General features: G+C 56.4%; 2 protein-coding genes across 6 annotated transcripts in view; one reads left to right on the top strand and one right to left on the bottom strand.

The window, feature by feature from the left end:
• The first annotated feature begins 7,598 nt into the window (after nt 1–7,598).
• AVPR2 (arginine vasopressin receptor 2) lies at nt 7,599–11,260 on the top strand. Of its 5 annotated transcripts, none has more exons than XM_031035756.2 (5): nt 7,599–8,090; nt 8,306–8,477; nt 9,223–9,276; nt 9,672–10,553; nt 10,683–11,260. In XM_031035756.2, exons 3-5 carry the CDS (start codon nt 9,252–9,254, stop codon nt 10,979–10,981), a joined length of 1,206 nt encoding a protein of 401 aa, XP_030891616.1. In that variant the 5' UTR covers nt 7,599–8,090; nt 8,306–8,477; nt 9,223–9,251; the 3' UTR covers nt 10,982–11,260. The 5 variants fall into 5 exon arrangements, with proteins under 5 accessions (XP_030891616.1, XP_081664177.1, XP_081664176.1 ...); XM_081808051.1 differs by having other exon boundaries at nt 9,672–10,555; nt 10,756–11,260; XM_081808050.1 differs by having other exon boundaries at nt 9,223–9,340.
• Nucleotides 11,261–11,501: 241 nt separating this feature from the next.
• ARHGAP4 (Rho GTPase activating protein 4) overlaps nt 11,502–24,554 on the bottom strand; it is a 17,309-nt gene continuing 4,256 nt past the window's right edge. Inside the window, exons 5-25 of the mRNA XM_081808053.1 lie at nt 24,519–24,548; nt 24,279–24,441; nt 23,604–23,666; nt 23,139–23,315; nt 22,333–22,461; nt 22,030–22,251; nt 17,440–17,541; nt 17,081–17,281; nt 16,904–16,988; nt 16,634–16,661; nt 16,277–16,379; nt 15,467–15,527; nt 15,290–15,367; nt 15,072–15,206; nt 14,857–14,962; nt 14,527–14,760; nt 14,371–14,444; nt 14,100–14,283; nt 13,856–13,927; nt 13,463–13,577; nt 11,502–12,081 (exon numbers count right to left, since the gene is read on the bottom strand). Of these exons, the coding sequence (XP_081664179.1) occupies nt 11,839–12,081; nt 13,463–13,577; nt 13,856–13,927; nt 14,100–14,283; nt 14,371–14,444; nt 14,527–14,760; nt 14,857–14,962; nt 15,072–15,206; nt 15,290–15,367; nt 15,467–15,527; nt 16,277–16,379; nt 16,634–16,661; nt 16,904–16,988; nt 17,081–17,281; nt 17,440–17,541; nt 22,030–22,251; nt 22,333–22,461; nt 23,139–23,315; nt 23,604–23,666; nt 24,279–24,441; nt 24,519–24,548 (2,605 nt within the window). The 3' untranslated portion in view covers nt 11,502–11,838. The remainder of the gene's footprint in view (nt 12,082–13,462; nt 13,578–13,855; nt 13,928–14,099; nt 14,284–14,370; nt 14,445–14,526; nt 14,761–14,856; nt 14,963–15,071; nt 15,207–15,289; nt 15,368–15,466; nt 15,528–16,276; nt 16,380–16,633; nt 16,662–16,903; nt 16,989–17,080; nt 17,282–17,439; nt 17,542–22,029; nt 22,252–22,332; nt 22,462–23,138; nt 23,316–23,603; nt 23,667–24,278; nt 24,442–24,518; nt 24,549–24,554) is intronic.

Raw genomic sequence — 24,554 nt, 5'->3', positions numbered from 1 at the left:
TGATATTTATACATCAAGAAAATAACAAGAAAATACACATTCTTCTCAAGTGTAGATGTAACTTTCACCAACACAGACTACATTCTGGGCAGTAGAACAAGGTTCAATAAATTACAAAGGATAAAAATCTTATGAAGTAGCATTTCTGACCACATTGATGTTGAATCAGAAATCAATAACAGGGCGCCTGGGTGGCTCAGTTGGTTAAGCGACTGCCTTCGGCTCAGGTCATGATCCTGGAGTCCCGGGATCGAGTCCCGCATTAGGCTCCCTGCTCGGCAGGGAGCCTGCTTCTCCCTCTGACCCTCCTCCCTCTCATGCTCTCTGTCTCTCATTCTCTCTGTCTCAAATAAATAAATAAAATCTTTAAAAAAAAAAAAAAAGAAATCAATAACAAAACAGTATCTAGGAAATTCTCAAATATTTGGAAATGAAAAAATGTTTTTAAGTAAGCTATGAATCAAAGAAGAAATCACAAGTTATATCTCATCTATTAGAAAAAAATCTTATTTAATTGAATAAAACAAAAAACATAAAATATCAAAATTTGGGAATTCAAAATTAAACAAGTGATTAAAGGAAGTTGTTTAACATTAACTGCTTATATTAGGAAAGGAAAAGTGTCCCAAATCAATTATTTGAGCTTCCACTTTTTTTTTTTTAAAGATTTTTTTTTTAATTTATTTATTTGACAGAGAGACAGTGAGAGCAGGAACACAAGCAGGGGGAGTGGGAGAGGGAGAAGCAGGCCTCCCGCGGAGCAGGGAGCCCGATGCGGGGCTCGATCCCAGGACCCTGGGATCATGACCCGAGCCGAAGGCAGACGCTTAACGACTGAGCCACCCAGGCGCCCCTGAGCTTCCACTTTAAGAAACTAGAAAAGGAAGAGCAAATTAATTTTTTTTTCAAATTTTAAATTCAAAGTAAGTAGATGGAAGAAAACAATAAAGATAAGCAGAAGTCAATGAAATAGAAAACAGAAAAACAATATAGTAAGTATATGAAACCAAAAGCTGTCTTTGAAAAGATTAATGAAATTGATAAACCTCTAGCCAGTCTGATCAGAAAAAAATGGAGAGAAGATACAAATTACCAATATCAAAAATGAAAGAGAGGGGCGCCTGGGTGGCTCAGCCAGTTAAGCATCTGCCTTCAGCTCAGATCATGATTCCCAGGGTCCTGGGATCGAGTTCCGTGTCGAAATCCCTGCTCAGCGAGGAGCCTGCTTCTCCCTCTGCCCGCCGCTCCCCCTGCTTGTGCTCTCTCTCTCTCTGTCAAATAAATAAATAAATAAATAAATAAATAAAATCTTTTTAAAAATTAAAAAATAAAAATAATAAATAATAAATAATAAAATCTTTAGAAAGCAAACTTTAGGGTCACCCGGCTGGCTCAGTGGGTAGAGCATATGACTCTTTATCTCAGGGCTTTGAGTTCAAGCCCCACGTTGGGCATGGAGCCTACTTAAAAAAATGAAAAAATAAAAAGCAAACTTGAGAAATTTTGAAGAAGTCTAATTTTAGCCATTTTTTTTCTTTTACAGTTTGTATTTTGTGTGTCCTATCTAAAAAGTCTTTGCCTAATCCACTGTCGCAAAGATATGCTCCTACGATTTATTCTAGAAGGTTTATATTTCTATGTTATGGGTTAAAGGTTTAGGTTCATTCTTTTGCATGTGGATATCCAATTGTTCCCACACCATGTATTCAAAAGACTGTCCTTTCCTCACTGAATTACTTTGGCAACTTTGCCACAAATGGGTCACATGTGTGGGTCTGTTTCTGGACTCTCACTTCAGTTCCATTGATCTATATACCTATCCTTACACCAGTGTTACACTGTCTCAGTTACTGTAGATTTATAGTAAGTCTGAAATGAGACAGTCTTTCTCAAAATCATTTTGGTTAGTCTAGGTAATTTGCATTTTCACATAAAGCTTAAAATCAGCTTATCAGTTTCTACCAAAGGAAAAAAATCCTGCCAGGATTTTAAAGATTTTATTTATTTATTTTAGAGAGGGAGAGAGAGAGAGCTGGAGTGCAAGGGAGGGTCAGAGGGGGAGGGGGAAGGAGAGAATCTTGAGCAGACTCTGCACTGAGCGTGGAGCTCAATGTGGGGCTCGATCTCACAACCCTGAAATCATGACCTGAGCCGAAACCAAGAGTCGGATGCTTAACCAACTGAGCCACCCAGGCGCGCCTCCTGCCAAGACTTTAATTGCTATTATATTTGAATCTATAGATACAGATGTGAATCTATCTATAGATACATCTTAACAATAATGAGTCTTTCAACCCAAGAATATGGTATTTCTCTCCATTTATTTAAGTTTCCTTAATTTCTCTCAGCAGTATTTTATAGTTTTTGGCATACAGGTTTTGCATATGTTAAGTTATCTGTAAGTATTTCATATCTTGGATGCTATTGACAATGGTACTTTTCTTTCTTTCTTTCTTTTTTAAGCACACACTTTTTTTTTTTTTTTTAAGATTTTATTTATTTGAAAGAGAGAGCACAAGAGGGGGGAGCGGGAGAGGGAGAAGCAGACTCCCTGCCGAGCAGGGAGCCCGATGCGGGACTCGATCCCGGGACTCCAGGATCATGACCTGAGCCGAAGGCAGTCGCTTAACCGACTGAGCCACCCAGGCGCCCTTAAGCACATACATTTATGTAAGTTTTGCAACACACAGGAACACTGGTAAGGAAATGAGGAACCGAAAAAATGGTGAAACCACATGCTTTTTTATTTTTATTTTTTTAAAGATTTTATTTATTTATTTGAAAGAGAGAGAGAGGGAGCGCATGAGTGGGGGCAGGGGCAGGTAGAGGGACAAGCAGACTCTGTGCTGAGCATGAAGCTCAATGCGGAGCTCAGTCTCATCACCCTGAGATCATGACCTGAGCTGAAATCAAGAGTCAGCCGCTCAATTGACTGAGCCATTTAGGTGCCCCAACCAATGGTACTTTTAAATGTCATAATTTGATTGTCAGTTGCTAGTATATAGAAATACTATTGATATTTGCATATTGACTGTTTATCCTGTGACCTTGCTAAACCTACTCAATAGTTCTATTGGTTTTTGTAGATTTCTTAGGATTTTTTTTACATAGATAATAATGTCATCTCGAATAAAAACACATTTCTTTCTAATCTATGTGTTTTTTTAAGCACTTTTTTTTTTTAAATTAAGAGAGATACAGCAAGAGAGGGAACACAAGCAGGCGGAGTGGGAGAGAAAGAAGCAGGCCTCCCGCGGAGCAGGGAGCCCGATGCGAGAGGCTCGATACCAGGACCCCGGGATCATAACCTGAGCCGAAGGCAGACGCTTAACCGACTGAGCCACCCACGTGCCCCAAGATTTTATTTTTTTAATGTTTCTCATGTAATCTGTACCCCCAATGGGGGCTCAAACTTACAACCCCAAGATCAAGAGTCATATGCTCTACTGACTGAACTGGCTGGGTGCCCTGAAAGTTTGCTTTTTAAAAGAGACTGTTACGGGCGCCTGGGTGGCTCAATTGGTAGAACATGTGACTCTTGATCTCAGGCTCGTGAGTTTGAGCCCCACTTTGGGGGTAGAAATAACTTAAAAGAGACTGTTAGTGCAATGAAAACACAAGCCACATACTGGGGAAAATATTTACAAAACGTATCTTTTAAAGAAGTATCCAAAATATATTAAAAATGAAAAAAACTCTTACAACTCAATAATGGGGAAAACTTTTAAAAATTGACAAAAGATTTGACTAGATACTTCACCAAAGAATGTATACAAATGGCAAATAAATATATGAGAAGATTCTCGGGGCGCCTGGGTGGCTCAGTCGTTAAGCGTCTGCCTTCGGCTCAGGTCATGATCCCGGGGTCCTGGGATCAAGCCCCGCGTCGGGCTCCCTGCTCGGCGGGAAGCCTGCTTCTCCCTCTCCCACTCCCCCTGCTTGCGTTCCTGCTCTCACTATCTCTCTCTCTCTGTCAGATAAATAAATAAAATCTTTAAAAAAATATATATGTATATATGAGAAGATTCTCACCATCATCAGTCACAAGGAAAATGCAAAATAAGATCCCAATAAAATACTATTCAAATTAAACAGGCTGGCACAGATGCAAAGCAGTAGGCCCATAGGTTCTCATCGACTGACCCAGTAGTCTCGGCGCTAAGGACGTACTCTAGAGAAGTTAAGTCATGCGCACCCAAAGGCCTGTACTCAAGATTCAGAGTAGCCTTATTCATAACAGCTTCAAACTAGAAACAGCCCACGTGTTCTTCAACTAGTAATGGAATCAATGATCTGTGGTCCGTCCGTACAACAGAGGAACAAACTCCTAACACACACAGCAACAGATGTGAACTCAAAGGCATTCTGCTGAGTAAAAGAAGCCAGGCACAAAATACTACATACTCTATGATTCTATTTTTATAAAATTCTAGAAAAGACAAATCTATATTGATAGAAAGATCATGGTTGCCAGGCTCCAGGTAGGGGGAGGAGATGGCAAAGAGCCATGAGAGAACTTTCTGGAGTGAGGCAAATGTTCTATATCATGATTATGGTGGTGGTTACACCACTGTATACATGTGTAAGAAAAATTTGTGAATTTTATTGGATATGAATCATACCTCAAAAAGTCTGATTTTATTTTATTTTTTCTTTTTTAAAGATTTTATTTTTTATTTATTTATTTGAGACAGAGAGAATGAGAGATAGAGAGCATGAGACGGGGGAGGGTCAGAGGGAGAAGCAGGCACCCTGCCGAGCAGGGAGCCCGATGCGGGACTCGATCCCGGGACTCCAGGATCATGACCTGAGCCCAAGGCAGTCGCTTAACCAACTGAGCCACCCAGGCGCCCAAAAAGTCTGATTTTAAAAAGTCTGCCAAGCCACGGAGAGAAATCATTGCCTAGGTCACGGCAGTCAGAATAGTGGAAACATTGAACGATGATGAAGTGGCCCTAGCCTCCACCATCAATGGAAGGCTGGCAGGAGGAAGGGGGGGTGCGTGGCGGGGGCACTTGCAACCACATGCCTGGCTACCTCTGACCGGAAAGGAGATGCCCTCGGCCAGGCTGCCTTCCCATCAGACGAGGACCTCGTGGTCATCTGGGGGCACAGCCCTCACCGCTCACTTGCCCTCTATGCCCCCAGGTTCTCAGCCCAGAAGAGGGGTGCTCCCAGTGCCCGCTGGGAACGCTGCCTCTCCCAGCCTTCGGGGCTCCTAACCCAAGCACCACTCTCTTTCCTCCCGAAACTGGCAAGCAGGCTTTGTCTAACTTTCAAAATTACTATTCACTTGAATTTGGACCTCAGGTGAGTGGACACCCTGTCTTGCTAGCACCATGGACCCATGCATGTCCCATGTGTTTTTATTAAATGTGTTTTTGCCCCAGTGGACCCCACCCTCCGCCCCAACACTCTTGCAGACCCCTGGAGCCTCTCCTAGGTGTTCGGTTGCCGTCAGGCTCCCCTCCATCCGCTCCTCGCTCATCAGTCCGGCCCTGCGCGGGGTTGGCCATCTGCAGTGAGGACGTGCCCATCTCTCCTGCCGGCCTCCTGGCCAGATGCTCTCCTGGCTCTATCGCTCCTTCTCCGTGGGTCTGGCGGCCTCCTCTTCCTCTCTCATCCCCGAAATGGTCCTTCAGGGTTTTATTCAGGGCCCGAGAAATGTCTTTCCCCTCCGTTCCATTAACCCGCTAACGGGGTCCCACCATTTCTCCCCTGGGCGGTGGCCTCCCCGCGCGCAGCCCTCTCAGCTGGACCGGCACAGGACCCTGCACTCTTTGGGGCAGGGCCCGGGTCTTCCCACCTCTGCACGCAGGGCACAGACCCCTCAGCACTTGCTTGTGGAGCAAAGGGTTCTGATGACAGAGAGCCAGGGACAGAGCAAGACAGGCAGATCCGGGTCCCGCCAGCTCTGGTCCCCTGCCCTGGTGGCTGGCACCTGGGAGGCTCAGTGCCCCGGCCCGAGGCCTCCTGTCCTCTTCTACTCACACACTGGGCTGGGGGAGACACAAGCCCACACCTTGGCTACCCACAAAATCCTTCCTGCAAATGTAATCCTGGGGGCATGGGGTGTGGGGGGGTGTCTGCTCGGTCCTGCCCCCCGGCCTGAGGCCCACTGAGGCTAACTGGCCCGCCCCGTGGCCAAGCCCTTCTCTGGCCTTTCAGAACCAGCTTCTCAGTGCTCCCCGGGGTGAGTGTGGGTGCATTCGGCCATGCCCCAAGCACCTCTCGGGGATCCCTTCTCTCTCCTCTCCACGGCCCCTACCCATCTGCCTGTCTCAGGGAGGAGTGGCCTCCAGGTCAGTGCCCTGCTCTCGGTTCATGAGAGGACGGGGGCTCTGGGCTGCCCAGTACCATCTCTGCCGACTCACGTGGCCTTGACGGTGAATAAGCCAGTCAGCCTTTCTTCCCGTGAACTGCTGCTGAGCCCCATCTTTAGTGCCCCGGGGCGGGGTGGGGGGGGACCTGGGGCAGGGGCCTGCCTGAGGCCTGTCACCTCTGATCAGCTCCTCACTGCAGGAGGTGGGACTCAGCCAGCCTGGGCCAGCATCTCACCTGGCCCAGTGCCCATGCAGCAGCTGCGAAGGATCCAGACCCTCTCTGGCATGTCCTCTGTCTCTGGCGTGCCCTCTGGCCTTGGTGGCTTCTCAGTTCCTCCTGAAGTTCCCCAGCACCTATTTAGGCTAGCAGGGGCAAGCTGTGGGCCCAGTCTCGCTTTAACGTCTGGTCTGGATGTGGCCACACACCCTTGCCTCTTGGAGCCGGGAGAGAACCACCGAGGAGGGAGAGGCCTTCCCCAAGATCTTTGCCCCAGGCTCGACAACAGGAAACAAGGAGTGCAGGGAATAGCGATGGCCAAGGAAGTGGCCTCCCGGCTCAGGGGCTCCGCCCTGCACGTCGCTCTCTGCCGGGATCTGGGCAGAGAGACCCTTCAGCTTCCCTCTCGAGCTGCCCATGCGGCCCCCTGCGTAGCAAAAGTAGGCTCTTCCCGGGGCTTATTGCCAGCCGGCTTCAGGTCTTTGCCCATCCTGTCACCATCGTCAGCCTTTGGGGGTTGGCTTCCCATTTTACAGAGACAGAAGCTGAAGCCCGAATTGCAAGGTCACACAGCGGTCGAGGCGCCAGGCGAGGACATGTGTCCTCCGCAGGTGCCTCAGTTTCCTGGGCAGATGGGAGAGGTCCCATTCCACCTGCGAGGCTAGGTCCCTGGCACGGGAGGGGGTGGGGGCATGAGAAAGGATGCAGGTGTGGTGTGACTTTTTACCAGTGGCTCATAGCTTTCCCTTGAAAAATCTGTTCTAGAATCCTGCCCAGGAACTCCTACTTTCTACCATTTTTGTTGATCTGGACAGTAGTAGAAAAGTTGTTTCTATGCTTCTAGGTTAATAATGGCAGTGTGGTTACAGGGAGGAAAGTGAGAAAGTTCTTGTTCTTAGGAGGTGTGGCTGAAGGGTTCTGACATGGGATGTCAGCAAAACACATTATAAAGACGTGTGTGTGTGAATGTATGGCACGTGTGCACGTAGTAAGTGTGGAAGACCCCGCCCCCTGCTGCCTCCCCCCCCCCCACGCCCCCGCCAGGCCAGGAAGAGGAGGCCTTAGTCTGGGCTATACTTTTGCCTGGTCAGTGGGAAGCTGTTTTGGCTTTTAGCCTTGCAGGTCATCAGGGAAGACGGACAAACAGGAAAACAGGGCCAACTGGGCTCAGAGCCTGGCCCTAGGAGGCATGCGGGCCACTGCCTTGGGCTGGGCTGTGCAGGCCTTGGCTGAGCAAGGCCGGGATCTGTGGCAAGAGCAGGAGAGGATTGGAAAGAGGGCTCCTGGGACAGGACACAGAAAGGATGGACTGGAGGGGGCAGGGGTCCTGGACGCCGAGGAGAACAAGGAGGGAGAGCCCAGCCCTGAGGCCCCAGGAGGGGAAGCCCCTCTCTCAGACCCTCCACACAGTGTGCGGGGACATGAGCGGGTCAAGTGTGCCTTTGTAGGCATATGGCTCTTGTGTGTGTCTGTTTGTGTGTGAGAGAGACAGAGACACAGACAGAGACAGAGAGACAGAGATCTGAAGCCACCCCCTCCTCCTAAGACAGGTAGGTGCAGGTGGGGGAGGAGGGGGGGCGTCCCTGGCTCCCATAGGACCCTGGGGAGGAAGCTGGCTCTCACAGGGGCGCATTAAGCCCTGGCTTGACCCCGCCCCGCCCCCTCCCTTCCGGTCCCTCATCTCCGGAGGAGGCCCTCATAGGCCCAGGAGGAGCCAACACTCATGTACTGGGGATTCCATGAGCTCTCACCCCTTCCTCGCCAGGGCCCAAGAGGGACAGAAGGAACCTGGTGTGAGAAAGGAGTCAAGCTGTGCCAGGAGAAAGCTGGGTGCCCTTCAGTCGGCCCCACCCATCTCTGGCCTCAGTTTCCCCACTTATAAAATGGAGCTGCTGAGCTACCTGATCTCCCAGAGCCCTGCCGGACCTGATGTTCTGGTAAGGTGGGCCCTGCGGGGGGCGGGCGCAGGCAGGGGTTGGGGGAAAAGCTTGCCTGATGGTCACGGCCAGACCAAGCTGGGGACCAGCATAGGAGGGCTCAGGCCCTCACGAGTGGGGGGGTGGGGAGGACTCCTAGGGACTAGACCTGGGAGGGCCGGGACAGGAAAGGCAGCACAGGAGGCCAGGAGCCTATTTCCCGGTGCCACAGGCAGGAGGCCAGGAGAGGCACGTGGGGGAGGGGAGGGAGAGGAAGTCCCCTCCTGGGCAGGTCACTCCCAGAGGCCGGGCTGGGGCGGGGCAGGGGATGGAGAGCAGATCTGAGCTCCTGGGCCACCTTCGCATCCGCCACTGCCCAGCTGCCCGGAGCCCAGAGAGCCCAGCCAGGTAAGGGGCTTCGAGGGGCCCTGGGGACATGCTGGCCTCTCCTGCCCAGCCCCTGCCCTCCCACGGCCACCTCTCCCGGCCTCCATCTGCGTGTTTGGGGGAGGCGGGCCTGTGTGTCTGCCTCAGGTCTTGCGGGGGCTGCCGAGATGGGTCCTAGGACATGTTCATCCACCTGCATGACTGCTCCTTTCTATCTTAACCTGCCCAGGATTGGGAGGAGCACAGGGGGCCCTGAGGTCCGTGACTGGCTCAGTGGGGCCAGACCTCACCACCTCTCTAGGGGCCCCTGTCTAGAGATTAGGACAACGTGGCTGACCCCTCGAATGGGAGGCTGAGCTCGATACCGTGTCTCCTCCAGGCGCTCGAGACACCTGCCCCGGCCCCACCATGCTCGTGGCATCCACCACTTCTGGTAAGGTTCCAGCCCCGGGGCCCCGACCCATCCCCCCGCCAATCCCTCCACTGGGATGAGCCAGGTAGGCTGAGTGGGGTTGGAAGAAGCAAAGAAGCCCCTCTTCCTGAGACCTCCCTCACCCTGCTCTCCAGGCTGCCCGTGCGGGGAGGGGAGGGCACGGCCCTGCGTGCTCACTGGGGGCTGGGGCTGCCCTTCCCTCCCCAGCACGTGAGGCGGGAATGCCATCTGTTTTGCTGGGAGCCGGGACAAGGGAGGCTGGAGGGAAGCAGGAGGCCCAGGTTGATGGCTGCTCGGACCACTGGCTCCGCCTGTCCAGCTGGAACCTCCTTGGGCCCAGGGCCCCGTGCCCAGCACATCCCCTAACCTGGCCCTCTTCCTCCACCCCTGCCCAGCTGTGCCCTGGACCCTCTCTCCACCTATTCTGCCTGGCAACAGCAGCAAGGAGCTGCTGGACACCCGGAACCCGCTGCTCGTCCAGGCGGAGCTAGCCCTGCTCTCCACAGTCTTTGTGGCCGTGGCCCTGAGCAATGGTTTGGTGCTGGGGGTCCTAGCGCGCCGGGGCCGGCGGGGTCGCTGGGCACCCATGCACGTCTTCATTGGTCACTTGTGCCTGGCCGACCTGGCCGTGGCTCTGTTCCAAGTACTGCCCCAGCTGGCGTGGGATGCCACGGACCGCTTCCGTGGGCCTGATGCCCTGTGCCGGGCAGTCAAGTACCTGCAGATGGTGGGCATGTATGCCTCCTCCTACATGATCCTGGCCATGACGCTGGACCGCCACCGCGCCATCTGCCACCCCATGCTGGTGTACCGCCACGGAGGTGGAGCTCACTGGAACCGGCCGGTGCTGGTGGCCTGGGCCTTCTCGCTCATTTTCAGCCTGCCCCAGCTTTTCATCTTTGCCCAGCGTGACGTGGGAAATGGCAGTGGGGTCCTTGACTGCTGGGCCCACTTTGCTGAGCCCTGGGGCCTCCGAGCCTACGTCACCTGGATCGCCCTAATGGTGTTTGTGGCACCTGCCCTGGGCATCGCTGCCTGCCAGGTGCTCATCTTCCGAGAGATTCATGCCAGCCTGGTGCTGGGGCCGGCAGAGAGGGCTGGGGGTGGCCGTGGAGGGCACCGGACCGGCAGCCCCAGTGAGGGGGCCCGGGTGTCAGCAGCCATGGCCAAGACCGTGAGGATGACGCTGGTGATTGTGATTGTCTACGTGTTGTGCTGGGCGCCTTTCTTCCTCGTACAGCTGTGGGCAGCGTGGGACCCGAAGGCGCCCCTGGAAGGTGCGTGTGGCCGCGGCTAGGACTGCGGGGGACCGGCCAGGCTCGGCCGCATAGACACCTTCACCCCCAGACGCCTCCAGCCTCGGGCTCGGGAGCACCCATGGGCTCACGTGGATTGCTCTTCCCTAGTGAGCAGATGGGGTCACTGCACCTCTGCATGGGCAACCTCAGTCCCAGCCCGGACTCTTCCACCCCCACAGAGGCCCCCTTCGTGCTGCTTATGTTGCTGGCCAGCCTCAACAGCTGTACCAACCCCTGGATCTACGCCTTCTTCAGCAGCAGTGTGTCCTCCGAGCTGCGCAGCCTGCTCTGCTGCGCCCAGAGTCGGGCCCCACCCAGCCCGGGGCCCCAGGAGGAGTCCTGCGCCACTGCCAGCTCCTTCCTGGCCAAGGACACTTCCTCCTGAGAGGCTTCTAGAGGCTCTGTGAAAGCCCGCTGCCTGCCTCGGGCTGGGCCTGGGAGCTCCGGGGAGGGGGCTGAGGGGGCTCTCGGGGACCTGGCTCCGGGGCGTGGGGCGGGGCGTGGGGCGGGGCCGTGGGCTTCCACCCCAGCCAGTGCCCGCCCCCCGGAGACAGAGGTCCCAGCGAGCCCGGCAGGAAGGAAAGGGGGTGGAGCCAGAGGACCTTCCTTCCCCACCCCCCCACCCCCCCCACCCCCGCCTCTCTAGTCCCCTCTCACTCTCTCCCTAATAAAGGTTCCAGCTCATTTCCCACCCGGTGAGTCTCCTTGGATCTGGGTAACGGCGGTTGTAGGGCAGTGTGGAAAGTCATTCTCAGATGCCCCCCCAGCGGCCACCAGACCCGGTGTGCAAGTCACCACACCGCACGGCCCTGGCACGGACAACTCTGTGCCGAGACCCCTCGTGGAAGCTGCCACGTTTGCTGAGCACCCCGGCATCTGACAGTGCCTCTGCCTGCCCAGCCCCCCAGGACAGACAACTGGCTTGCATGGGGGGGTGAACGCACAGGACTTTATAAATGGCAGCCCACGCCTGCCAGCCTCCACCAGGTTCGCACCCTCAGCGGAGGCAGAGACAGGCCCCGGGAGCCCACCACGCAACAGCCACTGACAGGCAGTCACAGCAAAGCCAGGGAGGGGCCTGCCCCCAGCCTCCCTCCGCAGCTGCCTCCCAAGGGGGCCACAGCCAGGGCGGTGGGGCAGGCAGCTGTGTCCTCCTCTGCGAAGGGGGCGAGGGCAGGAGCCCAGCGCTGGCTGCACGGGGCCAGGGAGAAGCCAAGGGTGGCCACCCGGGGCGGGGCGGGGCCTGCAGGGCAGCCGCAGAGCCTCAGTGCTTAAGGGGCGAGTCCAGGCTCTGGGGATGGGACGCCGAGGGGGACGCCAAGGGGGACGCCAGGGCCCCGGAGCCCCGGGAGAAGCCTCTGTTCTTGCCGAGGCGGCCGCAGGCTGGAGGCTTCAGGCTGTAGGGCCCGGGGCTGGGGGAGCTGGTGGACGCTGGCCCGAGGCCTTGGCGGGCGGAGGTCTTTCCCAAGAGCTCCTTAAACACGGAGTCCATGGTCTGTGCCACGGCCTAGAGGGGAGAAGAGAGAGGGAGGGCATCTGGTGAGAGCCTCCCCCAACCTAGCCAGCCCTTTCTCCCACGCCCAGGTCAGGGGGTCACCACCTGAGCAGGAGGGGGGCCTTCCTCCCTCTGCTGCCCAAGCGTCCACTCGAACTCCTTCTCATTCCAAAACCAAAGCCCTTGGCCACCTTCCTGTCACCACGCCCCTCCTCTCCACTGGCCCCAAAGCTGCCGCCCCCCTCCCCTGCCTGGTTTTCCTCCTGCTACTCTTTTTTTTTTTTTTTTTTTTAAAGATTTTATTTATTTATTTGACAGAGAGAGACACAGCGAGAGAGGGAACACAAGCAGGGGGAGTGGGAGAGGGAGAAGCAGGCTTCCCGCGGATCGGGGAGCCGGATGCAGGGCTCGATCCCAGGACCCCGGGATCATGACCTGAGCCGAGGGCAGACGCTTAACGACTGAGCCACCCGGGCGCCCCTCCCTCCTGCCACTCTTGGTGTAGCTGTCAGAGCCTCCTCTGGGGACACCAACAGATCCTCCCTTTTGTCATACCTACGCTCTCCCTGGCTGGGATCATAGCCACTCCTTGGCCCCCGGAGCCACCAGTGTGCTGGGGCCTCTCAGGTCAGTGTCCCCCTGCTGCCCGCTCCCCCCCCCAACCCCTACCACTTGACTCCTGCTTTCCTGGCATGAGCGTCCGTGTGGCCACAGCTGCGTGCTCTTGGGCTCTGTCGTCCAGCTCACACTGGCCCCAGGGCTTCTGTCTGAGCCCGGCGGTGCTCACTGGGAGCCCGCAGGTGGGCATGCCAGGCCCGTGAGAGCAGGGAGCCGGGTCTCCGCAAGCTGCCCCCTTGCCGGAGCCACATCCAGCACCCATTCTCTCCTCCTGTGAGAACCACCACCGTGCCCGGCTCCCCAGCCAGCTACCCACCCCATCTGTCTATCTCCTCCTGTGAGAACCACCACCGTGCCCAGCTCCCCAGCCAGCTACCCACCCCATCTGTCTATCTCTTCCATCTGTCCCTTTCATCCTCCTTGGCCACCGAGTGCCTGCTAGGTCACTTCCTGTCACCTATCCTGGCTCTAGATGCCATGCCTGCCTGGGACTCCCACTTGCCACTTCCCAGTCAAGAACCAAACGTGAAGCCCAATTGCATGAGCCCCTGTGTCCCCCTCCACCCTGCTTCTGGGCTCGTCCTTGCCCTCTGGGCTCACACCCTTGCCGGCCTGTCCCTCCCTAGGCTGGGCTCAGCCAGCTGGTCTGAGGCCAGGAAGGTCAGACTTGAACCTTGGGATGAAAGAGTTTGGTTCCTAGGGGGAGGCAGAGACCCCCCCAGGAGAGGTGCCCCCCTGCCCTGCTCTCTGCCACACGGCCAGTCCTGGCTCTCACCTTGTCTACCTCCACATACCGCTCCGGGGAGGTGGGGACCAAGCAGTGCCGTCTGTGCCCAGAGGGGCCCCCGGGTGTGCCCAGAGGGGCCTCAGGTGGGGTGCATGGCTCTGGCCTGCAGGGTACAGACAGGGCATGGCCAAGGGAGGGGGGAAGAGCGAGGCTGGCCCAGCGGGTCCATTCTGTCCTCCTTTGGCGTCCCTCACCCGGATAACTCTCCCCCAGCTGGGCCCCTCTCCACATGGCCAAAGCCAGACCCCAGCCCCTTCTGACCTGGCCCAGCACCTGCTGCCCGGGACAGCCTTGGCTCCCCAACAGCAGTGCTCAGGCCGAGGTGGGCAAGGAGGGCCACCAAAATGAGTCTTCCCGAAGAACCATCCTTCCCTCGCTCACCGATGGACGAATTCCATGGCCAGGAGGACCTCGGGACTGCTCGCCTGCGGCCCCTGGCCCACCTTCTCTGCACTAGGGTCGGAGAGACAGCCCGTTGAAAGCACTCATTCCCGGCGCAGGCTCTGGGGGCCGGCGGGCTCAGTGCTGGCCAGAAGTGGTCTGGGCCGCCCCAGGCCTAGGGAAGCTAGGACTCGGGGCAGGGGAGGGGCAAGACACCTGGGGGACGGAGAAGCTGCTCACTCACCCCTCGGGCAGCGTGATGTACTTGTGCGGGATGAGTCCCCGGGCGCCTGAGCACTCGCCCCGCCACCAGTCGCCCGAGGCCCGTTCGTGCAGCCGCAGCACGTCCCCGCGCTGAAAGCTCAGCTCCTGGGCTGTGCGGCCCGTGTAGGCAAAGCAGGCCACGGCCTCCACAACCCCCTCCAGGTCTGGGGAGAAAAGGGGGTCCAAGTTGGGAGGCGGAGGGGGCACCCAGGGCGGGGACAGGATCGGGTCCTCCTTCTCTCCCCCCTCACCATCCTCCTGGGCCAGGGTCCCAGCTTCCAGCTCCGGCTCGTTCTCCCCGACCAGGCCCTCCAGCTGGGCATCCCTGAGGTCAGGGCGAGGCATCTGAGTAGATGAGGGGGCTCCCCTCTGCTGGACCCCCCCTCCCCCGCACACGAAGAGCATACCCTAGGCAGCTGGAGGAGGGCGGTGCCATGCACTTCTCGTAGATGGGGCCGGGCAGCAGGGTCAGCGGTGGGAAAACCCGGGAGGGCTGCACGATGAGAGTCTGCACCAGCTGGTTCACCCGGCCCTGCAAGGCCACGGGGTCCTGCCCGGCGGGCACGGGCAGCAGTGTCGGCCCGAAGCACACGGCCAGGTTGTAGGGGTCCATCATGTTCTCGTCGCTGTACTGAGCCAGGCTGGGGGCACACGCGGGTCACGGGCGGGGAACGCCCCGCCTGGTGGCCCCCGCACGCCCCACCGTCAGCCCTCCCCGTCGCCCAGAAAGCACTCACTGGTTGAGGAAGGTGAAGAGGTAGCGCAGGACGACCAGCACTGGTGCGGGCAGCTGGGCCAGGAGACGGCCAACGCGCTCCACCCGCTCGGCCACAGCCTCCAACTCTGCGGCCCAGGCCACCCCCCCGCCACCCCGGGGAGAGAAGCAGGAGTGAGGCCGCAGCGACAGGAAAGCGGCCCCTCCCGCCCGGCCGGCCTCCAGCCCTGGCCTCACCTGCAGAGGCCAGCAGCTCTCGGAACAGGTCCGGTGGGAAGAGCGGGGGATCCAGGCTCCGGAAGTAGAGCTTCAGCACCCCTGCCACTGAGTCCAGGTCGTGAGCTGTACAGCCCTCCACCAGTGGGTCCTCCCCTGCAGGTGACACAGGGCGCAGGAGGCCAATCACACCAGCTCCGGCTCTCCCCCGACCCCTACCCCCTCCTGCCTGTCCCTACCTCTCTCGAAAGCGTCACGGATCTCTGAGACCCGGGGCTGGGCGCCTGACACCCGGAAGATGCCCTCGTGCTGCAGGCCTGGGGGGAGGATGAGAGCCGATGGGTGCCAAGTCCCCTCTCCACCCCCTCGAGGATCGGGTGCCAGGTGGGCAGCAGGAGGGCCCAGGTCTTGCTTACCATTCAGGTTAATGAAGCGGACACAGCTCTCCACCACCAGGGGCACGGGCTGGCCTGAGCTCTGGGGACAGAGAGGGTGCTCACTTCACAGTCCCTCCTTGTCACTGGCTCCCTTGTATGTTCTCTTAACAAGCCATGATGGTTATTGGCAAGGAGGCCTGGCATGTGTTTTGTGAGATTCGCTCCCGGGCGTCTTACATTGTTTGCTCTTTGAATACACACAGAGTGCATAATCACATCATAAGAAAGGCCAGCGCTATTTCTTCTTTTCAGACCCTTCTTGCTTCCCTTACTTCGCCGCCTAGGACCCCCAGTGGCACGCTAGCCGGAGCGGGGCTTGTGGGCTCTGCTTCTCACATGCTCCTGCCTGAGGCTTTCTGTAGATGCCTGGGGTTTTTTGTTTTTTGTTTGGGTGGTTGTTTTTAAATACCTTATTTATTTATTTGAGAGAGAGAGAGCACGAGCGGGAGGCGGGGAGAGGGAGCAGCAGACTCCCCACCGAGCAGGGAGCCCGACGCGGGACTTCATCCCAGGACCCCGGGACCGCGACCCAAGCCAAAGGCAGATGCTTCACGGTCTGAGCCACCCAGGCGCCCCTCTGTAGATGCCTGCTACTAGTGAAGGATGTCCCCTTCACTTGGTGGAGGCCTGACAGAGGCCCATCCAGGAAGGGACAGTTGACCAGTTGTCGACAGTGGAGGGCACTGGGGGTCACAGGCAGCCGGGCCACAGAGATGGCCCAGGGCTGGAGAGAAACCAAAATGCGGGGGAGGGTCTGCACTCAGTTGGAGCACGAGGTAAAGCCAGTACCTGGATAAACTTCTCCATGTCTCCCCCGAAGAGTTTCTGGTTATACTGGGAGCTGGGGCGGGGGTGGCGGCTCTTCTGCTGTTTTCTCTGTGTGTACTGGGTCCTGTAGTGGACGGAAGCTGGTTCTGAGGGGAGGGGGCATGGAGAATAGGAGGGCCCACCCCCTAGCCCAGCCAAACAGGGCCTTGGAGCCCACGAGTTAGTCCAGAACCCACGGGGCCAAGTGGGAAATGGAAGCCACGGAACGATGAGCAGCAGAGCTGGGCCCCAGGAGAGGGGAGATGGGGACATGGCAGCTTGGTCCCTGCAGAACCCACTCATCAGAACACACGGGCCCTGCACGCAGCACGCACTCACCAAGACACCTCCCGCTCCTCTTTGTCACCTGGGGGTAGAAAGCATAGGTGCGCTTTTCAGGCCGGGAGGTCCTTAATGCACGGCAGAGAGAAAGGCTAACAGGACAGGGGCCAGGAGCCCTACTGGGTTCTTTCCGGCCTGCCGACCAACCTCTCTGGGCAGAGAGGAACATGGGCTGGGTGGGGGCCCCAGGCAGGAGAGCGGAGGGCAGGTGCGCTCCCGGCCCTGGGGGTGGGGAGGTAGCGGCCCAGGGCCAGAAGTGGGGCCCACCTCGCTGAATGGCCTCCTGCAGTTTCTCATGCTTGGCCTGCAGCTTGGCAAGGATGCTTCGTCCACTCAGGTACTCCTGGAGCTTCTGGGAAGCCCGAAGAAGAGCCCAAAGTTTTAATCCCAGCTCTGGGTCCTCCCCATGCCCCATCCCTGCCCCCCCAGCTGCCCCCTCCCCACCATGATGTAGAAGGTCTCCGTCTCCTGCTGCTGGCCCCGCCTCCGGCCAGCCTGCCGGGTGCCTGGATCCGAGCTGGTGGACTTGAGGGACTCGGTGGAGGGGGTGGAGGGGCTGGCTTGGAGGGAGTCAAGCACATCCCCGTCTTCCGACGCCACCACCTCCAGCAGGGCCTGCAGTGTGGCCTTCAGGGTCTTGCTCACCTGGAGGGCGGCCAGCACCAGGGCAAGAAGAAATGGGGCACGAGCGAGGGACAGGAAGTCCAAGTCAGAAGGAAGGGGGAGGGGAGGCCACGGCCACCTGGCTCCCTGGCTCCCTGGCTCCAGCTCCGTGTCCCCACCCCGAGCCAGGGCACTCATACCTCCTCTGTCTCGATGGTCTGTCGGTCCAGGCGGCTCTGGATATTCTGGGCTCGGGGCAGAATCTCGTCCCGCAGCTCCATCTCCAGCCGGATCTCAGCCACCTGTGCAGGACGGCGTGCAGGGGACTGAGGGCTGGGCCCGGGGGCACAAAGCTCAGGCGTGGGAGCGGGCTGGGCAGCGGGCACTGAGGCCTCCGGGCATGAAGGCAGCGTGCACGTTTCCACCGCCTCGGCGGCTGCTGTCCAGGACCCCCAGTCCTTGACACCCGGCTCTCCCCAAGAGAAAGGAGCTCGTACGTGCCCGCGGACCCTTGCGTACAGACATGGCAGCGCTACTCCTAACAGCCCAAGGACGGAGGGAGCCCAGTGCCTATGGGCTGATGAATGGAAAAGCAAGTGTGGGACATCCATACAATGGAATGTCATTCAGCCACAAAGAGGAGCGGTGTCCTGGCTGATCCATGCTGCATGTAGGTGAACATAGAAGACATTCTGCTCTGTGAAAGAAGCCAGACACAAAAGGCACATATATCATACGATTCCATTTACATGAAACGTCCAGGAGAGGCAAACCCACAGACACGGAAAGGAGGTGAGTGGGCAATGGGGGGATGGGGGAGGAGGGTGGGGAGTGACTGCTTCCTGGGTCCAGGGTTTCTTTTGGGGGGTGAACGTGTTTTGCAATGAGAGAGTGGTGATGGTTGAATAACTCGGCGAATACTCTAAAACCCACTGAACTGTACACTTGAAATGGGTGAATTACACGGTATATGATTCATACCTCAATAGAGCAGTTGATTATTTTTTAAAACATGGTCAGGAGGGCTGGGGTCTGAGACAGAAGAGGGAGGGCCTAGCTAGAAAAACTGCTCACTCTAATCAGGCAGAAATAGATTCCCTGTGGCAAAATTCGAATGCCTTGCCCTGTGGGCAGAGTGGGGGATGGGAGGAGACGGCTTTAGGAAGCGAGGAATGGCTCTCCTTTGAATTTAAGCATCCAGGGAACTCTGACACTGACATCAAGTTAAAATTGAGAGTGAAGACTTCGGGGGCGCCTGGGTGGCTCGGTCAGTTAAGCGTCTGCCTTCGGCTTAGGTCATGGTCCCAGGGTCCTGGGATCGAGCCCCGTATCGGGCTCCCTGCTCGGCGGGAAGCCTGCTTCTCCCTCTCCCACTCCCCCTGCTTGTGTTCCCTCTCTCTCTGTCAAATAAATGAATAAAATATTAAAAAAAAAAAAAAAAAAGGAGAGTGAAGACTTCGCTTATCCACGGCAAGCTAAACATGCCCCGCTCTCTGTCCTCCTCAAGCCCCACTGGAAAGGGACGGGTGAAGGCCTAGGTCATGGGGACACCAGGCGAGGCCGGCACTGGAGAAGCCACCAGAGCAGCGGAAATGCCACCAGACCGAGGCGGCAGGCACCTGGCAGGCGCAGGAGGTGCAGAAACCAGGACCTGCTAAAGTCTGTCCGGGAAACAACACCGTGGCTCCTCAAACACTTATACCTACACTCAGCATAGGAGTCAGCAATGCCACTTCTGGGTGTTTCCCCAAAAGAAGGGAAAGCAGGGGCTCCAAGAAAGATTTGCACACTCGTCTTCACAGCAGCCAAAAGCAGGAAGCAACCCAAGTGTCCATGAAGGGATGAATGGATAAGCGAAACGTGCTCTGTCCATACAATGGCATGTTCTTCAGCCTTAAAACGGAAGGAGATCCTGTCACAGGCTACAACATCCATGAACCTCAAGGACACTATGCTGAGCGACACCAGCAAATCACAACAGACAAATACAGTATGAGTCCACGCGCATGAGTGATCTAGAGTAGTCTAGATCTAGATTCAGAGAGACAGAAAGTAGGACGGTGAGCGCTGGGGGGCTGGGGGGAGGGCGAGCGAGTGTCTAATGTGGACAGTTTCAGTTTGGGAAGATGGAAAAGTTCTGGAGACGGAGGGTGGGGATGGCTACACAACAATATGAATGTGCTTAATGTCACTGAACATCGCACTTAAAAATGGTTAAAACTGGGGCACCTGCTGGCTCAGTCAGTAGAGCATGTGACTCTTGGTCTTGGGGTCGTGAGTTTGAGCCCCACGTTGGCTACAGAAATTACTAAAAAAAAAAAAAAAAATCCATCCATATATACATATACAGCTAAAATAGTTAAAATGGTAAATCTCATGTATGTTTTATCAGAATTATAAAAAAAAGTCTCTCCAGACTCTAGGAAACATTAACATTAGAAGACCCTCCCCCAAACCCATACAATTAGCAGAAAAGTAGAGATTTAGCCTCTGGAAAGGATAAATCAGAGGGATTCTGGACTTAGGGCCACTAGTCACAGCTAAAGAAGGGGACAAAACTTCCTACTGATGAGAAAGAAGAAAGCAGCCACTGCCATCTGGAGCCGCCCAGATGGGACGTGGTGTTATCCTACTGAACATAAGGAATGTCACAGAGCATCAGCGTCAGACAAGGTCACTCTGTGACCGTGAGAGGTGACGACAAAAACAAGGACACCTCATAATCACATCCGAGTGCAGACAAAAACAAGAACTTTGTCGAAGCCACAGAAATAACCAAACCTCCCTCTGTTCAGGCTAATAGGAGTGTGGGCTGCTTTAGCCTCCCTTCACCCCCCACCCCCCCCAACTCCTGCCTTCTAGATAAGATTTATGAAGACATCCAATCAGAGTTACCCCTTCTTCTCAACGGTATCTAGGCCGAGTCCCTCTCCCAAATCCTGTAACCTCAGCCCAGGTCCTACTAGTCCTTTCTAGCACCTTCTTACCAGGACACCCCAGGCTCCCCACCATGGGGGTCTCCCTCAAAGCGATGGTCTGAGTCCCTTCCCTGAGGGGAAGCCCCCGTTGACAAGCTCTGCTCATGAGCATCAGATATCTCATCTAATCTACCTCTCAGCAGCTCCTCTTAAATATGACCTGATGGCCAAGAATTGCCAGCCATTTGAGGGAAGCTCTAAAATGAAAGGAAAAAAAATGAAATGAAAGAGAAAGATGAAAGCAAGCTTTTTTTTTTTTTTTTAGCTGTAAGAAAAAACAGAAAATGCGGAGAGCAGAGAAAAATGTCAAGAAAACAAAAATGAGGGGTGCCTGGGTGGCTCAGTCGTTAAGCGTCTGCCTTCGGCTCAGGTCATAATCCCAGGGCCCTGGGATCGAGCCCCACATCGGGCTCCCCGGTCCGCGGGAAGCCTGCTTCTCCCCCTCCCACTCCCCCTGCTTGTGTTCCCTCTCTCGCTGTGTCTCTGTCAAATAAACAAAATCTTAAAAAAAAAAAAAGAAAACAAAACAAAAATGAATGTTTCAGAATGATCTGAGAAAACATGATGTCCACAAGACAAGTACAAAGGGTTATTTTAAATAGGAATTTGGAAAGCAAAGCAGAACTAAAAGGTATAGAGGTAGGAGAAGAGGAAAGAGAAAAGATAAGAAATTTAGAGAATCGACCCATGAGGTCCAACATCCAATTATAGGAATTCCTGAAAGTGAGAGAAAAGAAAATTAGAGGGAGGAAATGATCAAAGGAATAATATAAGCCCAAAACCTAAGGCCACAGTATTCTAAACTGACAATGCCCACCGGTTTCCCAGCACCGTGAAGGATAAAGGATCCCCAAGGAACATCACCACAAAATTTTACCAGGCAGGAAGGAGACTCCTAAAAACTTCAGGGAGAAGAATCTCAGGTCACACACAAAGGATCAGAAATCAGAAGGGTATTGGACTTCGCACCGACAATGCTGAAAGCCTGGAGCGATGCCTTTAACAGTCGAAAGAGAAACTTATTCTCAACTCTGAATTCTATATCCAGCTAAACTACCAACCAATTTCAAGGCTAGAATACAGGCATTTTCAGACAAGCGAAGTCACAGGCTGCCTGGGGCGGTGGACGGAGGGAGAGGAGCCGGTGGTAGGGCTGCGCACAAGGCTAGCCGGCTGTGGAAGGAAGTCTGTTGACAAGCAACTAGCAGCGTGCTGTGCAATTTGAACACAGGGAGGGAAGCCCCAGAAAGCAGCAGCTAGGGGACAGCAGGGAAGTGGCTGTTTCTGGGGAGTGGAATTGGGAACAGAAAGGGTGAGTCAGAGAACTGCCAGGGGCCATCGTAAGCCTTGAGTAACATTTGACTTTTTCAACTATGACTCGGATCAATATACAGATTAAAAAACTAAAAGCTCTGTGCAATCCCTGTCCATTCACAATGCCCATTTGGACAAACTGGTAAGGGAAAAAAACAGCTCAGGGACAAGTGAAAAGATGCTAGCTATATTCTACAGCTTGTATGGTTTATTTCCCTTCAACTTGGTGCTAGTTTTGCTGTGTTTGCTGTGGTGGGGAGGTTGCGTTCAGCCAATGCACGGCAGAAGTTTGCTTGCTTCGAATGCAAGTGGCGAAACTTCTAGGGAGCCTCATGTGCCTTGAGGCCATTGAATGAGGGTCTGAGAAATAAGCTGCATTCAGGAGTTTCGACTCCTTAGCAAAGTGGGATTCATTCGACTTGACTTAACCGCTGTTACAATGAAGACCAGAGAACACAAAGCCCTTTGCGTCCATGCCTGGGGGGCGGTGACCCTCACCTCATCTCCCTCATGGGGGTGGTAGTCAAAACGCTGTGGGAGACAGAAGGCAACTCCATGCACCTCCAGCACCTTGACCTTGTCCCCTGGAGGATCTAGGGCCTCCACGGCCTCTTCCAGGCTGCCCAGGCCCTGCATCTGGGAGACTTGGGTGCGGCTCTCGGCAGCCGCGTAGCTCCGGAGCACCTGCCCCAGGGCTAAGTGGAATCCTGTGTCACAGCACTGGGGAGGAGGCAAGCACATGGCTCAGGTGGGCCCCAGGGCATAGCGCCCCGCCCCCCAGCCTGCCCACCCAGTACTCACATCCATGAGGTCCATGACGTCATGCAAGTAGTAGTTGCTGACGGCAGCATTGACACTGGCCAGGCTGAGCAGGTACTCGTTGCGCGCCTTTGTGCACTTGAGTTTGTGCTCCAAGAACTTGGCCTGACGCTGCTCAAGACCACAAAAGTACACCAGGGTCACCTACTCGGCCAGCCAGCCAGCCCCCATCTCAGGCCTTCCACGGACTCTCCACACCCCCCTCCCCATGTGGACATGTGCCTCCGATGTCCCACAGGCCCCTCGGAGCACATGGCCCCGAAGTCCCAGTGTCCTCCCTTGCTGCACCCCCCCCCCCAACCGCCACGCAGAAACTCTCCCATCTCGGGCCGGCAACCCCCGTTCTGCCTCAGCTCCTCCAGGCTTGGTACATCCCCAACCTTTCAGGGGCCACCTCAAACATTCTCTCTGTGCACATCACCCAACCACCGTCCTATGTGTCTTCTTGCCCCTCTGAGACCTGACAGCACTGTGCGAGGCAGGGATGGGTGGGTGCAAAGGTTTCCTGAGTTGGGAGCACCAAAGCGGTCTTCACTCCAGCTGGGTAGGGGAGAGCTAGGAGCACAGGGAGGACTGTTCTCCTGCCACCCCCCTCCCCGGTACCGCATCTACCACCCTAGGCTGGAGAGCCCTCGAAAGCCAGCAGAACTGACTAGGCCCAGCCTTACCAGCCCTGCTTTCTCCCTCCATGCCCCACCTCCCAGCAGGTCCCAGGGAGAGCCAGGGATTCCAGGGTCAAAGGTTAGAACCAGAGCCTTCGAAGACAGACAGGTGCCCTCCAGGCCCACCTTTTCCACCAGCCGCCCTCCCTTCTTGAGGGAGCTCTTGCGGAGGGGTCCTGCCTCAGTGGTGCTGGTGGCGGAGGCACTCCGACCCGCCCGCTTCTCCTCCTGCCGCTCGGCTTCCCGGAGCTTGGCCTCGGCATTCACGCTCTCCATGTGGTACACGTGGTACGTCTTCTTGGCCTGCAGGGAGGACCAAGGCCAGGCTGCCCTGCTGAAGGCCATGGCCACAGCCAGCCCTGCCCCTCCTCCTCCCAGCCCAGCTGGGATTCAGACCTGAGAGCTAGCCGACCCCATGTGAGCACTTGGGCCAGCCACCCTGTGCCCAGAACAGGGAGAGACGGCCGTGCTTGCAGTCCCCCCCAAACCCGGGACTCTCCTGGGCACTCGATCCTCTTCCTTGCGCCTGGCTTGGGGGGGCGCGAGAGGATGGCCTCGCTCTGATGGGGGCGGGCCCCGCCCTGTGCTCACCGTCTGAAGCTCCGACACCACCTCCAGCAGCTCCTCCTGCAGCTGTTGCTCCAGATCCTTACTCTGAGGAGGACGCCGAGCGTGAGCAGGGCGCTGGCCCAGGGCCGTGGCGGCCGCTGTCCCCAGCGCAGCTGGGCCAGCGGGCACTCAAGGCTCCGCCCAGCTCCCCTCTGCCTGACACCCACCGGGCCTCCCTCGAGCCTGGGGCCATCCGCACCTGCTGCGCCCAGGGCGGAGGCCTTACCTTCTTTTTTTTTTTTTTTTTAAAGATTTTATTTATTTATTTGACAGAGAGACACACAGCGAGAGAGGGAACACAGGCAGGGGGAGTGGGAGAGGGAGAAGCAGGCTTCCCGCCGAGCAGGGAGCCCGATGCGGGGCTCAATCCCAGGACCCTGGGATCATGACCTGAGCCGAAGGCAGACGCTTAACGACTGAGCCACCCAGGCGCCCCAAGGCCTTACCTTCTTTTTTTTTTTTTTTAAGATTTTATTTATTTGACAGAGAGACACAGCGAGAGAGGGAACACAAGCAGGGGGAGTGGGAGAGGGAGAAGCAGGCCTCCAGCGGAGCAGGGAGCCCGATGCGGGGCTCGATCCCAGGACCCCAGGATCATGACCTGAGCCGAAGGCAGACGCTTAACGACTGAGTCCCCCAGGTGCCCCAAGGCCTTACCTTCTTGACGATGCGCCCCACATCCTCTGCGATGTGACTCAGGCGCTGGGCCAGGGGCCCGGCCAGCACCTCGCTGAGGGTCGCGCTCTCCCGGCTCTGCTGCCGCGTTTGCTGCAGCAACACGGCCCAGCAGTGCAAGGGCGACAGGAGGGACGGCTCCTTCCTGGGGCAGAGGGGCACTCAGACCCGGAGCGGGGCCCTCGGGCCCTGCTGTGGCCCTCCTGCCCCGTCAGTACCTACCGGAAGCTTTGGTGCTCCCGGCTGCTGCCCCCGAGG

Source organism: Leptonychotes weddellii, chromosome X, assembly GCF_054177405.1.
Source record: "Leptonychotes weddellii isolate Sample4059 chromosome X, ASM5417740v2, whole genome shotgun sequence".
Classification (NCBI taxonomy): domain Eukaryota; kingdom Metazoa; phylum Chordata; class Mammalia; order Carnivora; family Phocidae; genus Leptonychotes; species Leptonychotes weddellii.
Note: the sequence above shows the minus strand (reverse complement) of the source record. Positions and strands in the feature narration are given on the sequence as shown.

Excerpts from the sequence above, each read along its gene's own strand:
- AVPR2 (XM_081808049.1), top strand. The coding sequence starts at position 8,280 with ATGAGCTCTCACCCCTTCCTCGCCAGGGCCCAAGAGGGACAGAAGGAA. Across the intron at positions 8,478-9,222 it reads CTGCCGGACCTGATGTTCTG|GCGCTCGAGACACCTGCCCC; the intron begins GTAAGGTGGGCC and ends TGTCTCCTCCAG. Across the intron at positions 10,554-10,753 it reads CCCGAAGGCGCCCCTGGAAG|AGGCCCCCTTCGTGCTGCTT; the intron begins GTGCGTGTGGCC and ends CCACCCCCACAG.